The sequence below is a fragment of the Symphalangus syndactylus genome, chromosome 17 (genome assembly GCF_028878055.3).
Source record: "Symphalangus syndactylus isolate Jambi chromosome 17, NHGRI_mSymSyn1-v2.1_pri, whole genome shotgun sequence".
NCBI lineage: Eukaryota > Metazoa > Chordata > Mammalia > Primates > Hylobatidae > Symphalangus > Symphalangus syndactylus.
Genome location: NC_072439.2, coordinates 39,726,353 through 39,744,363, shown reverse-complemented (window position 1 = coordinate 39,744,363; position 18,011 = coordinate 39,726,353). Strand labels below are relative to the sequence as shown.

Below are 18,011 nucleotides of genomic sequence, written 5' to 3'. Positions count from 1 at the left end.
ATTAATAACTCACATGATCACAAAGTCCCATAATAGGCCATCTGCAGGCTGAGGATCAAGGAGAGCCAGTCTAAGTTCCAAAACTGAAGAACTTGGAGTCTGATGTTCCAGGGCAAGAACTATCCAGCAGGAGAGAAAGATGTAGGCTGAGGGGTTAGGCCAGTCTCTCTTTACACATTTTTCTGCCTACTTATATTCTATCTGCACAGGCAGCTGATTAGATTGTGTTCACCCAGAGTAAGGGTGGGTCTGCCTTTCTCAGCCCACTGACTCGAATGTTAATCTCCTTTGGCAACACCCTCACACACACACCCAGGATCCATACTGTATATCCTTCAATCCAACCAAGTTGACACTCAGTATTAACCATCGCAGTTATCTTTTTTCATCCATTTATTTTCAGTGTATGCTTGTCTTTATAAGTTAGGTGTGTTTCTTCTAGGCAACAGAACATTGGGCTTTGTTTTGTAATCCATTCAGCCTCTCTGTGTCTTTTGATTGGATGGTTTAGTTTATTTGCATTTAGTGTTATTATTGATAAGTAAGGACTTTCACCTGTCATTTTATTATTTTTTTCTAGTTGTTTTGTGTTCTCTTTCTTTCCTTCCTTCTTCCATTTGTTGAAGCTGATTTTCTCTGTTGATATGATCTAGTGTTTTGCTTTTCTTTGTTATTTTTTTGTATCTCTTGTGTTTTCTTGTTTGTGGTTACTATGAGGCTTGCAGATATTATCTTATGACTCATTATTTCAGCCTTTTAACAACTTAACACTGTTTGCATAAACAAGGAAGTAAGCAAAAAGACAACTCTTAAATTCCATGCTTTAACTTTGTTACTCTGCTTTTTAACTTTTTGTTGTGTCTATATATGTCTTCTTGTGTGTCTCGTGGTGCTAATAAAGACATACCTGAGCTTGAGTAAATTATAAAAGAAAGAAATTTAATTGACTCATAGTTCCACATGGCTGGGGAGGCCTCACAATCTTAGTGGAAGGTGAATGATTAGCAAAGTCATATTTTACATGGTGGCAGGCAAGAGAGAACATGTGCAGGGGAACTCCCCTTTATAAAATCATCAGATCTTCTAAGACTTATTCACTATCACAAGAACAGCCTGGGAAATACCTGCCTCCATGATTCAATTACCTCCCACCAGGTCCCTCCACAACATGTGGGAATTATGGGAGCTATAATTCAAGATGAAATTTGGGTGGGGACACAGCCCATATCATGTTTTTTTTTTATTGGTTAATTTTTTAGTCTTTCTACTTAAGATTATTTTACACACCACAGTTACACAGTTAGAGTGTTATAATATTCTATGTAGTTACTACTATCAATGAGTCAGTGAGTTTTGTACCTACAGATGATTTCTTATTGCTCGTTAATGTGTCCTTTTTTTTTTTTTTTTTTTTTTTTTTCAGAGACAGAGTCTCACTCTGTCACCCAGGCTGGAGTGCAGTGGCACGATCTCTGCAACCTCCTCCTCCTAGGTTCAAGCGATTATCTTGCCTCAGTCTTCTGAATAGCTGGGACTACAGGCATGTGCCATCACGCCCAGCTAATTTTTGTATTTTTAGTAGAGATGGGGTTTCACCATGTTGGCCAGGCTGGTCTCAAACACCTGACCTCAGGTAATCTGCCCACCTCAGCCTCCCAAAGTGCTGGAATTACAGACGTGAGCCACCGCACCAGGCAAAGTCCTTTTCTTTCTGATTTGAGATACTCTCTTTAGCATTTCTCATAGGAGAGGTCTTCTGTTGATGAAATCTCTAAGATTTTGTTTGTCTGAGAAAATCTTTATGTCTTATTCATGTTTGAAGGATACCTTCACCAGGTATATTATTCTAGGGTAAAAAGTTTTTTTTTCCTTCAGCATTTTACATATATCATGCCACTCTTTTGTGTCCTGGAAAGATTCCACTGAAAAGTCTGCTGCCAGACATATTGGAGCCACTTTGTGTGGTGTTTGTTTCTTTCTCTTGCTGCTTTTGGGATTCTTCTTTATCCTTAACCTTTGGGAGTTTGATTATTACATGCCTTGAGGCAGTCTTCTTTGGGTTAAATCTGCTTGGTGTTGTATAACTTTTTTTTATCCTTGGGTATTGATGTCTTTCTCTAGGTCTGGGAAGTTCTCAGTTATTATCTCTTTGAATAAACTTTCTACTCCTCCTGTCTCTTTTCTGCTTCCTTTTTAAAAGGCCAATAGCTTTTAGATTTGCCCTGTTGGGGCTTTTTTCTAGATCCTGTAGGCGTGCTTTTTCGTTTTTCATTCTTTTTTCTTTTGTCTTCTCTGAATGTCCATTTTCAAATAGCTTGTCTTCAAGCTCACTAATTCTTTATTCTGCATGATCAACTCTGCCATTAAAAGACTGATGCATTCTTCAGTATGCCCATTGTATTTTTAGCTCCAGAATTTTTGTTTGATTCTTTTAAATTCTTTCAATTTTTTGTTGTATTTATTTGATAGAATTCTGAATTACTTTCTGTGTCATCTTCAATTTGTGTTCCCTCAAAACAGCTATTTTTACTTCTCTGTCTCTATGCTCACATACCTCTGTTTCTCTAGGCTTGGTTCCTGGTGCTTTATTTAGTTCATTTGTTAAGGTCTTGTTTTCCTAATGGTCTTGATACTTATAGATGTTCATTGAATATTGAAGCATTAAAGAGTTAGGTATTTATTTTAGTCTTCACTGTCTGGGCTTGTTGGTACCCATTCTTCTTGGCAAGACTTTCCAGATATTTCAGAAAACTTGAGTGTTGTGATCTAAACTGTATCTACTTTGGGCCAAAGCTCACCAATGCTGTGGTTCTTGCAGACTAGTAGAGATACTGCCTTCATAGTCTTGGATAAAATCTGTAAGAGTTCTTTGGATTACCTGGCAGAGACTCTTGTTCTATTTCCTTACTTTCTCCCAAACAAACAGAGTCTCTCTTTCTCTGTTCTGAGCCACCTGAAGCTTGGGATGCAGTGACACAAGCCTGTCTTTGGATATCATCACTAGGACTGTGTGACTGTAGTAAGACTAGTTTAAATGCTCCCTCTGTGGGTGGGCATCAGCTGAGTTTGGTTTGGTTTTACTTTCTGCTATAACAGGGCAGCACTGAGTTCAATACCTCACCATTGCTGCACTCCCCTCTCCCCAGCACACGGAAATGTTCTCAGCACCACAGTGTAGCTGCAAGAGGATTAGGGAGGGGTGACACTGGTGATTCAAGACTGATTTTCTTAGTTCTTCAGTGCCTCTTTCGATGATATGAAGTTAAAGCCAGGTACTGTGAATGCTCACCTGATTTTCAGTTCTTATGAAGATGCTTTTTGTGTGTGTATAGATAGTTGTTAAAATATAGATAGTTGTCCTTGCAGGAGGGATGATCAATGGAGTCCTCTATTTCATCATCTTGCTCCGCCTTCCACCCTTTCTTATCTATGTACTAAATTTTGTGAAGGATTACTCATCTCTAATAATCTCTTGAGATCATGTTTAACTGTAAGTGGATGAGTTTTATTATTCTGTGTCTCTCAAAATGTGAGAATACAGTTAAAAGAAGCAATCCTTAAAATTGATCTTTTTTGATAACTTTCTTTTTTGATATAATTTTAACTGCATGTAAAAGTTGCAAGAGTAGGCAAGGTGGGGTGGCTCATGCCTGCAATTCCTGTACTTTGGGAGGTCAATTCGGGAGGATTGCTTGAGCCCAGTAGTTTGAGAGCAGCCTGGGCAACATAGTGAGACCCTGTCTCTAAGAAAATGAAAAAACATTAGCTGAGCATGGTGGCACACAGGTGTATTCCTAGCTACTTGGAAGGCTGAGGTGGGAAGATTGAGCCCAGGAATTTGAGGCTGAAGTGAGCTCTGATCACTCCACTGCACTCCAAACTGTGTGACAAAGTGAGACCCGGTCTTGAAAACAACAACAACAACAACAAAAAAACAAACAAACAAAAACAAAACAAAACAAAACAAAAAAATGTAGTTCAGAACTCCTGTTTACTTTAATCAGGAGCTAACTTTATTCTATTCACTTTCTTACCCTGTTTCTCATTCTCTTTCTGTTTCATATTCTCGGTCTTTCTTTCAGAGTCATTTGAGAGTAAGTTGGAGACATTGTTGGAAAAATTATGCCCTCTTTCCTCTAAATACTTGACAGTGAATTTCTTAATAAGAATATTCTTTTACACAACCACAATATGATGATCAAAATCAGGCAACTTCACAATGATACAATATTATCTAATCTACGCTTCACTCACATTTCAACAGTTGTACCAATAATGTCATTATAGGTGTATTTTCCTCTTCTAAAATTTAATTAAGAATCATAATTGAGATTAGTTGTTTTAATTCTAGTCTCTTTTAACCTGAAATAGTTTCTTAGCCTGTCTTTGTCTTTTATTGACCTTGCATTGTTTCAATAAACTTTGTATTTTAGAATAGTTTTATGTTTATAGAAAAGTTACAATAGCACAGAAAGTTCCTGTATTCCTGTCACACCAGTTTCTTCTAACATTAACATCTTGTGTTACCATGGTATTTAATACATTTGTCACAACTAGAAAGACAACAGTCGTACATATATTACTCTTAGCTAAATTTCAAACTTTACTTGAATTTCACTCATTTTTCACTAATGTTCTTTTTATACCAGAATTCATTCAGAATTCATTTCAGGATGTACACTTTCTTTTGATTTGATATGTTACAATTTCTTAGTCTTCCCTTGTTTTGTATGACCTTGATAGTTTTGAGGAAGTATTAGATTTTTTGTAGAACGTCCCTAAATTTGCATTTGTGTGATGTTTTTCTCATGGTTAGATTGGAGTTAAGGATTTGGGTAGAAGGCCACAGGAGTGAAGTGTCTTTCTCCTTACATCTTATCAGGAATACATATTAATATGACATCACTGGTGATATTAAGCTTGATCACCTTGCTAAGGGCGTTTGCCATGAAATTGTTCAACATAATGGTGTATTTATCTTTTCGTAGTTGTGTCAATTTTGCTTTATGTATTTTGGAGCTATAATAGTAGATGCATGCAGTATTGAGGTTACTATATCTTCCCAATTAATTGAATGTTTTGTCGTTACACAATAACTTTTTCTTGCAACCCTTTTCAATTTAAAATCTGTATGTATGCTATTAATGTAGGTACACTGATTTTCATTAGAATTAGTGTTTTTTCTGAGATATCTTTCCATTCTTTCCTTTTGAATTTTTTGAATCAAATTTTGTTATCTATTTTAAGTAGCTAATGGCTGAATTTAATTTTTATATAATTACATGCAATATTTGCATTTAATCTGGAGCATTTAGTTCATTTACATTTACATCAGTAACTATTCCTCTAGGTTTATTTCTATCACTTACTTAGTGATCCTCATCTGCCCCATTCTTTCTTTAGTGTTAGTTCCTTTTGAACTGATTACATTTTAGAAACATAATTTCAAAAATTTTCTAAACTTGAAATTATAAAGTACTTAAATAATTGTAGTTTCTTTGAAGTTTTTAAACGTATTTACTCATTTTTTATGAAATTCTATTTTTTCAGCATATTTAATTTCTTCCTGAACAGTAAGAGACCATGAGAAGGCTTTAACTTAAATTATCACCTTGCTGATTAATGCTATCATATTCATTTGTATTTGTTATTTTAGTTTTTAACATTAGTGTTACTGATTTAGGATTAACTCATATTTAATATTTCCTTGGCTTCTCTCATTCTTTCTGTTTTCATCTTAGATCCCCCATCTGTGATCATTTCCTTCAGTTTGAAACCCATTCTTTAGAAACTTCTCAAGCAAAGATTCTTGGATATAAATGTATTATTTCTTATTTGTTTCAAAATATCTGTAGTTTATGCTTGTTTTTAGAATAGATCTTTACTGTTTACGATCTTATATTTACAATTATTTTCTTTCAAACCACTGAAGATATTGTTTCAATTATCTTTCAGTTTCCAGTGTTGCTTCCAAGTAGTCAGCTCTTAGTTTAATCTTTGTAGATCATATCTTTGTAGATCATCTGTCTTTTCTGTCTGGTTCCTCTGGAGATATATTCTTCATCTCTCATGTTTTTCCATGCTCCTATCATGTGCCCAAGTATAAATTTATTTTTATTATGCTGCTTGGGATTCACTGAGCTTTCTGAATCTAGAAATTGAGGTGGTTCACCATTTCTAGAAGTTTCCCAGCCATTATCTCTTCAAACATTGCATCTGCTGTATTTCTTCCTTCTTCTACTGGAACTCTGATTAAACATATTATTAGACCTTTTACATTTGTGTTCTGTGACTCCAGACCTCTTCATAATAGTTCCCATGTCTGCTTCTCCATGCTGCATTATGGATAATTTATTTATATCCTTCTTTCAGTTCACTGATTCTCTCTTCACCTTTGTCTAATCCAAACATATATAGTCAACTAATTTTTTACAAGGGCACCAGGAGGAGAGGATGGGGAGCAGACAGTCCCTTTAATAAATGGTGCCAAGAAAACTGGACTTCCACATGCAAAAAATTAAATTGGACCCTTACTTTACACCATACACAGAAATCAGCTCAAAATGGGTAAAAGACCTAAACATAAGACCGGAAACAATAAAACTCCTGGAAGAGAACATAGAGGAAAAGTGTCTGGACATTGGCACTGGCAATGACAGCTTGGATTTACTTCTGGGCTCCCTATTCTGTTCCAAATATTCTTTCTTATTTTTTATAATCCTTTGCTAGTTATCCATATGTCCATTTCCTCTTTACATTTTAAATATATTATAAATGCTTATATTTTGTATACTATTCATAATATTTACAACATTCTAAATCTGTGTTTGATTCTGCAACCTGTTGTTTTGGAGAGTCTAACTCATGGTGGGTGCATTTTGCCTTGTGTATTTTTTGATATTGTAAAACGAGCTTCACATTTACTTTTAAAACTTTAAATGTGAGATATTTTGAGATGTAATTTGAAGGGAAACTTTTCTAGAGAGGATTTGCATTTACTAGGCAACCATGATCGCTTGAATTAAATGTAATTCTTGGTTTGAAGTTTTGGTAACTACTCAAGTGATGTCAATTAAGACAGCAAGCCTGGTTGAGCCTTAAATTATTAGGACACATTTTTTTTCTCTTTCATTCGTCACCACGTTTTAAGGCAGTGATTTATTTTTTAGGCCCATAAAGTGAATGTTTATATATAACTCATGCTACACTCAGGCAATCTAGTTAATGAGATATAAGCTTTATGCTGTGGGTTGGCTGTTTATTGAATTTCCCGCCTTGTGAGTCTCACCTCCTCTTGATTTTCTCTCTAATTTTTATGCCCTAAGTAACCATAAAAATCAGAAGCCTAAGATCAAGTTCTCCAGTGTTCAGTTCTGCTTATCTTTCTGACTTCACTTTAAACTTCTGATTGGTCCTTATTTTCTTGTAACGTTATCTGAGCATTTGTAAAGATCTTTGCATATTTTATTCAGCATTTTAAAGTGTGTTCAGGTTGATGCTCAGTCAGGGTATTTGGTTTTCCATAATGCTGAAAATATTAAACTCATAGTTCACAAATAGAAGAAGAGAAAGGTACAGCTGAATTAGAAAAATTAACTGATTAAGGATGCTAGAAGGATGCTGAAAATGATAATGTAGTAATATAAGACAAAATGTGCAATGCTATATTGAGTTCTTCGTCATAAGGACCTAGGGAAAATGGAAGATCTTGACACGTGCAATTACCCTGGTTAAGAGTAAATGCATGGTGGAAACAAGCATTAAGCAATGTATGACTGTATATTACATACTTACCTATAGACTAAACACCTGCTGTATACAGACATGTAACTCTGTGCTTTCAAGAGGTTTATGTCGTGAATATTGCTCTTACAGAAAGCATAATCAACTTGAGAAAAGAAAGGTTAACAATTTGTCCTTTTAACAGTTAAGGAATAATTAAGTGCTAAACCTTGCAGTATTGACTTTAACATCAACAGGAAAGCAGAAAAGGCTGAGCTTTGTGTAAGGCTGCCTAGGATAAGGTTTTCTTGGAACAAATGGAACTTCATCTGCGGATATGGAAAGTTTGAGGCAAAACAGGGAACAGTTAACAAGCTATAGTATATCAAAGCATGGGAATGAACACCAAGAAGAAGTAAACACAAAATGTCACCAAATTGATGAAAGGAGAGGGAACAGTGAAACCCACGGTTTTAGATAGGTTTTAATAACCTAGTAAAAAACTTAGAAACCATGAGAACATTTTGTTCTATAGTCATGCACTACTTAACAACAGTGATATGTTCCGAGACATGCTTCCTTAGGTGGTTTCATTGTTGTGAAACCATAATAGACTCTACTTACACAAACCTAGATGGTCTAACCCAGCAGTCCCCAACCTTTTTGGTACCAAGAAGCGGTTTTGTGGAAGATCGTTTTTCCATGTACTGGGGGTTTGGGGGTAGTTTCGGGATGATTCAAGTGCATTACATTTATTGTGCACTTTATTTCTATTATTATTATATTATAATGAAATAATTATACAACTCAGTATCACGTAGAATCAGTGGGACCCCTGAGCTTGTTTTCCTGCAACTAGATGGTCCCATCTGGGGGTGATGGGAGACCGTGACAGATCATCAGGCATTAGATTCTCATAAAAAGTGTATACAACTTAGGTCCCTCGCAGTTTACAAAAGGTTCGTGTTCCTATGAGAATCTAATGCTGCTGCTGATCTGACAAGAGGCAGAGCTCAGGTAGTAATGCCAGCGATGGGGAGCTGCGGTGAAAACAGATGAGGCTCAGCTTGCTGGTGCCTGCCGCTCACCTCCTGCTCTGCAGCCCTGGGGTTGCAGACCCCTGGTCTAGCCTACTACATACCTAGGCTATATGGTATAACCTCTTGTTCCTAGGCTACAAAGTGTACAGCATGTTACCTCACTGAACAGGTAATTGTAACATCAGTATTTGTGTATCTAAACATAAGTAAACATAGAAGAGACACAGTAAAAACATGAGATAAAAGTTGTAAAATGGTATACCTGTGTAGGGTACTTACCATGAAAGAAGCTTAGAGGAATGGAAGTTGCTCTGGGTGAGTCTAAGTGAGTGGTGAGTGAATGTGAGGCCCTGGGACATTATACTACTGTAGGCTTTATAAACACTGTATAGTTAGGCTACACTAAATTTATTTAAAACTATTTTTCTTTCTTCAATAATAAATTAACCTTAACTTACTATAATGTTTTTACTTTAAAATATTTTAAACTTTTAAAAATGTTTTAATAATAACGCTTCTCTAGAACACGAACACATTGTACAGCTGTACAAAAATATTTCCTTTCTTCATATCCTTATTCAGTAATCTTTTTTCTGTTTTTAAGTTATTTATTTATTTTTGCTTTTTAAACTTTTTTTTTTTTTTGGTTAAAAACTAAGACACAAAGTTATACATTTACCTAGGCCTACACAGGGTCAGGATCCTCAGTATCCCTGTCTTCCACCTCCACAACTTGTCCCACTGGAAAACCTTCAAGGGCAATACCATACATGGAGCTGTTGTCTCCTGTGATAACAGTGCCTTCTTCTGGAACATCTGCAGGACCTAAATGAGGCTGTTTTTACAGTTAGCTTTTTTTTTTTTTTTTTGTATGTGTAGAAGAAATACACTTTGAAATAATGATAAAAAGTATAGTATAGAAGATACATAAACAGTAACATATTTGATGTTTACTATCATTGTCAAGTATTTTGGACTGTACACACATACTTTGTATGACTGGTAGCACAGTAGATTTGTTTGCCTCAGCATTACACCAACACATGAGTAATGCTGTGTGCTAAGATATTACATCATTAGGCGGTAGAAAGATTTCAGCTCAATTATAATGTTATGGGGCCACCAATGTATATGCAATCTGTTGCTTATTGAAACATAATTAGATGATGCATAACTATTACATTATCTTATATTTTATTATATATTAGACAATATGGAGATATTGAAGATTCTTGAGGAGAGGATCAACATGTTTAAAGTTATGTTGAAAGTTTAGTCTCATTGAGGGCCAGGTGTGGTAGCTCATGCCTGTAATACCGGCACTTTGGGAGGCCGAGGGGAGTGGATCACCAGAGGTCAGGAGTTTGAGACCAACTTGGCCAACATGGCGAAACCCCATCTCTGCTAAAAAAACATACAAAATTTAGCTGGGCCTGTAATCCCAGCTACTCAAAATATATTTGTTAGGGTAGAACCATGTTATTATTATATGCTCTTTATTAGAGTACATAAAAATAAACATGATATACAAATTTATATTATATAGTATTAATATAACACATTAATGTGTATAAATATATTTTTGTTGTTTTAGAGGAATTCCAGGGAAGAAATGTGGTACAATCATACTTACAGCAGAGGAATTAAACTGTTGCAGGGTAAGTAAATATTTCTTTGGTTTAGAAAATACTTCCATACTTCAAATGCTATATCTAAAATTATACTTAACTAATTAATTTTTAAGTAATTGTAGCAAAAGTGTCATACAATTTTATAATCCATAAAATATCATTTTAGATACTTAGCCCTATGACCAGAGAGACTGTATTTCATAGTCTGAAAAGTATAATCAGTTATTTTAATAATCTTTTTAAGGAATTGAAAGTATTAAAATAACACCTAATATCAATACTGCTTTTTAAGCATTGGTATAAGGAATAGTCAGTTATACCAATCAGTTCAATTACTGCAAAATTTTTTGCAGTATTTTTGAAGATCTGTGTGTAATCCTGAAGGAATATTTCTTGTCATTTGAGTTTACCCCATTTGTATAAGATATTTCCCCCAATTTTTCTAATTTAATTAATCCAGAATTTATATTGGTTCCATCTCTTGTTAGCTTGGGAAGTCCACATTTGAAGAAAGTATTAGCTGCCACTACAGCTAGCAGTATGACTGCAGAGAGTGCATACACTGCATTTTTAGAACATTGCTACGTTTAGTTGTGATTTGCTGATGCATCCATTGAGTCATGATTAATGATTTCACTGTTGTCACGAAATAAGGTGATAGCTATGACACTCCACACTGAAAGTAACAATGACCAGCTTAATCTGAAGTCGATATTGTCTGTTTAATGTGGGCCAACAGATCTCTGGGAATTGGTATTTCCAGAGGAAAAAATTTTTCCCTAGGTTACCTCTAGTGCCCTTACTTTTAATTGCTGCTCGATTGTAGGAACAGAAACTCACCCCAAATACCAAAAGCTTAACACTTTGACATTGACCAGAGTTTTTATAGAGAGAGCCATAGTTTATTTTATTATCTCAAGAAGTTGTCTTTTTAACTTTTAGGTAAATTCTGTGGCTTTATTTACATAATACATTTCTGGTGGGACGTGGTGGCTCATGCCTGTAATCTCAGCATTTTGGGAGGCCAAGGTGGGAGGATCACTTGAGCCCAGGAATTCAAGGCTGCCGTGAGCTATTGTGACACTGCACTCCAGCCTGGGCAACAGAGCAAGACCTTGTCTCAAATATATATATATATAAAAAATATCTCTCAAATATAGATAGATGATCAATAGATAGATAGCTGAGATAATATGCTCAGGGAATCATATGATATTACTTGTCAGCAAATGATAGAAACTGGGTATTACAACTGATTACATACCTTTGGGATTCTGGGGGTGGGAGTAGAACAGTGAGATAACAATAGGAACTATAATAACAGATGAGTGGAAATAATTAAACACTAATATTAGAATTTAAGTCATTTAAAATAACGTAAATTGAAGCCTTCCTATTGTTTTGCTCATTGTCTTTGTCCCCTTGGGCATGTCACGGTCATATCAGTCTCAGTTTTCTCATCTATAAAATACCCAAACATGCCCACGTATAATGCTGTTAAAGACTATCAGACTCATTAAGTTTTTGTTTTGCTACTAATTTGTACTTTGTCTGATCAAGACAGTTGACTGCTTACTCTGAGTTTTACTTTTCATATTTGAAGGGCAAAAAACCAAAAAATGTGAACTAACCACTGGACTATTTAAAAAAAAATATCTTCCGGTCCTGGCAATCAACTACCATAACATTAAGTTTGGTACTATAATGTACATAAAAGTAGTTTGCATATACTACACAATGCCTTAGAAAATATAGCATAATTATTTAAATGCAGCGATATTACCTATCCTATTTTTGTAGTTAAAATGATACAATAATTTTTTAAATTATATCATCTAATCATCATTTATGCTTGTCTCAATTTGCTAATGTTTAAGATAATATATGTTTTGTATGATAAAGGAGGAAAGAAAAAAGGAAGCTCACAGTCAATAAGATACATGTTCTTTATGGTGATATTAACATGCTATTTTGTCAAAATCTTGAGTTCATTGAGCAGATTTTGTGTAAATGTGTCATGAATACAGTACTATCCATTCTATTTCAAAGTAGAACCAAGATACCAAGACATAGGTTGAGTATGGACAGGCTGCATCCTAAATATCTTCCACTCTCAGTTCTACTCTCCTGTTGGAAGAGCTGGGAAAATTCTTTTACCAGGCCTTAGTAAATGAAAGGGAATGTGTCATTTAGTGGTCTAGGTATTTTTATCCCTCTTTTACAATTAATTCAGTAACATCTGGAATTATCTTTCAATGAGTCAACACATATTTCTCATACTTAGAGATTATAGATTAATATTTTTATCAATATTGTTTCAAATCTTGGTGTAACTTCATCTTATGTTTTCTATGTCCTGATTCTTGGCCACAGCCTTATTGATCATCAGCATCATTTTTAATACTAATAAACTTGAAATAGTATTTCATTACTACATTAGTATAGTAGAATGCACAAGTGTACTCAAAGCAATGTTCATAGTTACTTCAGAAGAATCAATGCTTTTTAAATTTATACTTTAGGGAACATTAAAAGTATTGGGCATTATTATTTATAATGTTGAATGCGATCATTTTAATTCACCTACAACATCATAAAAATCTACATTTTTTTCTTTAAAACGAGTTGTCAGTTATTAACTTGTAAAATGAACATAAGCTTTAGAGTCAGCTCACCTACATTTTAGTCTTGCCTTTTTCACTATTTAGCTGAGTGAGGTTATATTGTTGAAGCTTTAATTTATGCATTTGTAAAATCACAATTTTTAAAACCAGTTTATTAGGTATAATTGGCATACAAATAGCTGGACATATTTAATGTATACAGCACGGTGAGTCTGGAGACAGGTATATACCTATGCAACCATCACCACAATCGATGTCATATAATATATTAGTCACTTACAATGGTTCCCCCTACCCTGCTTATTTATTATTAATATTTTTGTGATAATAAACAGCATAAGATTTACCCTTTCAGCAGATTTTTAAATATACAGTGCAGTATTGTTAACCATAGGTATTATACTGTATATAGTAGATCTCTATGACTTACTCATCTTGCATAACTGAAATTTTGTGCTCCTTGATGGTACCTTCCAGTTTCTTCTTCCCCTCAATCCCTGGAAACCATCATTCTACTCCCTGCTTCTAGAATTTTGACTATTTTAGAATCCTCATTTAGGTTACAATATGTAGTGTTTATCTTTTTATGGCTGGCTTATTTCACTGATAGAGTGTCTTCCAGGCTCATCTATCTTGTTGCAAATGGATGGATGTTCTTCCTTTTTAAGGCTGAATAATATTCCATTGTTTTATATATATGTGTGTGTATAAATTATATATATATATATATATATAACATTTTCTGTATCTATTCATCTGTTGATGGACACTTCATTTGCTTCAATATCTTATTTGTGAATAATGCTAGAATGAACATGGGAGTTCAGATATCTCTTCAAGATACTGATTTCAGTCTCTTTCTTTGGATATATACCCAGAAGTGGGATTGCTGGATCGTACAGTAGTGCTGCTTTTAATTTTTGAGGAACCTCCTACTATTTTCCACAGTGGCTGCACTAATTTGCATTCCTACCAACAGTGTACAAGGGTTTCCTTTTCTTTACATCCTCACTGACACTTCTTCCCTTTGCGTTTGTTGTTTGATAGTAGGCATTCTAACAGGTGTGAGCTAATCTTTTGTATGGATTTGCATTTCTCTGATGATTGGTGATGTTGAGCACCTTTCATATATGTGTTGGTCATTTGTATGTCCTTAGAGATATGCTTATTCAGGTTCTTAGCCCGTTTTTAAATTGGGTTGATTTTCTATTCTTCATTTTTATTTATTTTTAGTTTTTGCAGTATTTTTGAAGATTTGTAGGAGTTCCTTATATATTTTGGAAATTAACCTTTATGGTATACAGTATCTTAGTCCATTTTGTGTTGCAATAAAAGAATATCTGAGACTAGGTAATTTATTTTTAAAAAGGAGTTTATTTAGCTCACTCTTCTACCAGCCGAGAAGCTCAAGAGCATGGTACTGGCTTGTGGTAAGGGCTTTCATACTGTTTCACAATATAGCAGAGAAAGTGAAAGTGGAAGCAGACATTTGTGAACATAGGGAAACCTGAGGGGCACCCTAGCTGTATAAAAACCCACTCTTAAGAGAATGAACTCATTCTGAGAGAATTAATCCAGTCTCATTCAAGACTGTGAAAGCAGCACCTACCTATTTATGAGGGATCCGCGCCCGTAACCCAAACACCTTCCATGGGGCCCCACCTCCCAGCACTGTCACACTGGTGATCAAATTTTGACATGAGCTTTGGTGGGGACAAACAAGTCATAGCAACCACAGCATATTTTCTCCCGTTCTGTAGGTTGCCTTTTCATTCTGTTCGCTGTTTCCTTTGCTGAGCAGAAGCCTTGTAGTTTGATGCAGTCCCATGTGTATTTTTGCTTTTGTGGCCTATGCTTTTGTATCATACCCAAGAAATAATATCCAAGGCCAATATCACAAGGCTCTATGTTTTCTTCTAAAAATGTGAATATTATTAATACTTTCTTTAGATGGATACTCTACAGGAAAGAAATGGTAGCATTTAAGAGATGTATAGGTCATAAATTTATACAAATATTTATTTGTAGTGTAATAATCCTAATTATCTCAACTTATTTTGATACAGTTTTATTCAAATGCAAATTTTATACTTAATTAAATGCCACAGTAAAAACTAATGTAGTTTAGAAATTATGTTGGGAGTGTATGTTCACTCAGTATTTTTTTTTTTTTAAATACAGGGTCTCACTCTACTGCCCAGGCTGAAGTGCAGTAGCACAATTTTGGCTAAGTGCAGGCTTTGAGCTCCTGGGCTCAAGTGATTCTCCCACCTCAGTCTCGCTCCTAGCTGGGACCACAGGCAGGCACCACCACACCTGGCTAATTTTTTTTTTTTTTTGGAAAGAGATGTGGTCTCGCTGTGTTGTCCGGGCTGGTCTTGAACTCCCAGACTCAAGTGATCCAAGCCCCCCTTGACCTCCCAAAGTGCTGGGGTTACAGTCATGAGCCACTATGCTTGGCCTTTTATATAGTATTTTAAAAGTAGCTTGAAATTTTTCATACAGAATATTTTTTGTTTTTATTGATTGATTGAGCAGTGTTTACAAAATGTTATTATGTCCTTGGAATCAATGCTTAGAATAGAATGGCAAGAAAAAAACAGTACAAAACACACCACCGCAACTCCCAATCCTGGTCCTTGTTTTTAATGAACACATAGTTTGTGGGAAAGAGAGACATTAGTCGGCTGACTATGCAGGTAATATATGTCATGATATGTGCCAAGTGCTTCAAATATATTATGAGAGTACAGTAGGGATCTAATTTATATTAAGCCTTGGGGGGATCACTGGGCCTCTTTGAGAAAGTGACATTTAAGCTAAGATCTAAAGAAGGAGTAGTGTTTGCCAGCCCAAGGATAAGAATTCCAGCAGACACAGCTGTATAAGGTCCTGAGGTGGGAAAGGCATGTGTGGGTCTGATGTGAGATGGCCAGGGGTGAGCAGTGGGAGATGATCGAGCTAAAACATTGCCAGTTGAAGGTGGAAAAGGCTGGTCAGAACCCATTAGATGTTGTCCTTTGCGGACCATGGTAAAAGTTCTGCATTTTTCCTAAATGCAAGGGAAAGCCTTAAAGCATTTTAAGTTGTGAGCAACATGAATTTTTCATGTTTCAAGAATCTTATTCTGTCTGCTGAATGGAGAATGGATTGGATACATCAAAGAATGGAAGTGGGAGTAAGGAATAAATGTCACTGAACATGTCTGGGTGAGAAATAAGATTGAACTGGACTGAGGTGGTGGCAGCAGAGCCAAAGTAAAGATTTGAGCAAAATTTTAGAGGTAAATGGTGCAACTGGTGGTGGATTGGATAAAGGATCAGGAAAAGAGAAGAGTCAAGGATGGCTTCCTTGGGCACTTGGGTGAATGACAATGCCACTAACTGAGCTGGGAAAATTATAGGAGAAGCAAGTTTATGGATAGACGTTAGATGTTCAGATTGGAATATGTTAGAAGTGCCTGTGAAACATCCAAGTGGCTTTATTCAATAGAACGTTCCTTATATGTGGAGTATTAAAGAGAGGTCTTAAAAAATGTATTAGGTGATATTAAGCATAAGGCATAAAAACAAAACAAAACTTTGCAGTGATGCTTGTGTATTTCTAAAAGTATATAAATACTTTTCCTCTCAAACAAGATTTATTTTGTGCTTGATACAAATGTACCATTTAATCCCTGCTAAGTTGTTAACCTGGGTAATGGCAAGAACATTATTTTTCCTAAGGCTATATAATTTTCTGCATTGAAATAAATCTTATTTTGAATCAGTTATTCATTTTGCAAGCCCTAAGGAATATAATTTGAAAAATTAAATTTAGTATTACATTTACCAGTGATCCTATGAAAATTCATGCTTTTATAATAATACACCTCTGATGTTTTATTCACAATCTATTTGACATAAACACATTTCATTTATCTATTATGCATTGTAAGTATACAGAATGTTTCTTGGAAGTTTATATTTTGGCCCAGGTGCTTTGGGAGAAATGTGTTAAAGTGTAATGTTTTTCTGCAAGAACAATGTCCTTGGAATGTCCCCATGTTCTTAGAAAGCCATTCTCTGCCTAGGGCATTTAAATATATATGGAAATGAAAGGGCATTCAAAATAAACAAACTAAACCAAACAGCTCATCCTTTTCGATGCTGCCCTTGATTTTATAATTTGATCATCCAGAATGATTATTTCACTGCTTCTATAATAGATAGTATAGAACTTTTTGATCTTTAAACCTCAAATCTAAAAAGAACATGATGTGCTTGAGAGGTTTGAGGTGACAGTGATGTCCATATTGTCCTTACCTCTGTTGTCACTATACCTTGCTAGAATGTATTTCCTGCTCTGTTATAAATGTTCCTCTGATAGAAGTTATCACAGCTACATGCTAAAAGTAAAATAAAATAACACTATACCAATACTTTTGAACATGTGAAATTAAGAAATCTGACCTTTCCAAGGGTAGATACTGCCTTGTTCATTACCCTATTCCAAGATTCTAGCTTGACTATTGCTTGCAAAATGTTCGCTAAGTAAGAAAGTGAGTGAATGAATGAATGATAAAGGTGGCATCATGTTTTGTGTAGTCTCCTGGAATTACTGAAAGGAAATAATTAAAAGTTTAGTTGTATTCTTAGTAAGTATTGCTGGACTCTGTAAGATAAAGAAGTGATGAATAAGAGAATGCTTTTTCAGACATTGTTAACATTTTATCACGTAATATTCAAAATTGTAACCTCTTTGTTCAATCTGAGTTACTTTGCCGCTTCACCTCTTTCCAACATTTTAAGCTTTCCTGTTCAGTTAAAACACACACAAGCCTGTAATCCCAGCACTTTGGGAGGCTGAGGCAGGCGGATCACGAGGTCAGGAGATAGAGACCATCGTGGCTAACATGGTGAAACCCCGTCTCTGCTAAAAAAAAAAAAAAAAAAAAAAAATACAAAAAAATTAGCCGGGTGTGGCAGCGTGTGCCTGTAGTCCTAGCTACTCGG

The 18,011-nt window shown here is 35.2% G+C and overlaps 1 protein-coding gene across 4 annotated transcripts in view; it reads left to right on the top strand.

Annotated features, from left to right (window-relative positions):
- The window catches only part of CPNE8 (copine 8), a 265,785-nt gene that overhangs the window by 128,856 nt on the left and 118,918 nt on the right, over positions 1-18,011 (top strand). For all 4 annotated transcript variants that reach the window (XR_008651963.2, XM_063620134.1, XM_063620133.1 and 1 more), the window contains one exon: positions 10,357-10,420. Coding sequence is in view for 2 of the 4 variants with exons in the window: in XM_063620133.1 (XP_063476203.1) it covers positions 10,357-10,420 (64 nt within the window). In the remaining 2 variants the exon portion in view is untranslated. The remainder of the gene's footprint in view (positions 1-10,356; positions 10,421-18,011) is intronic.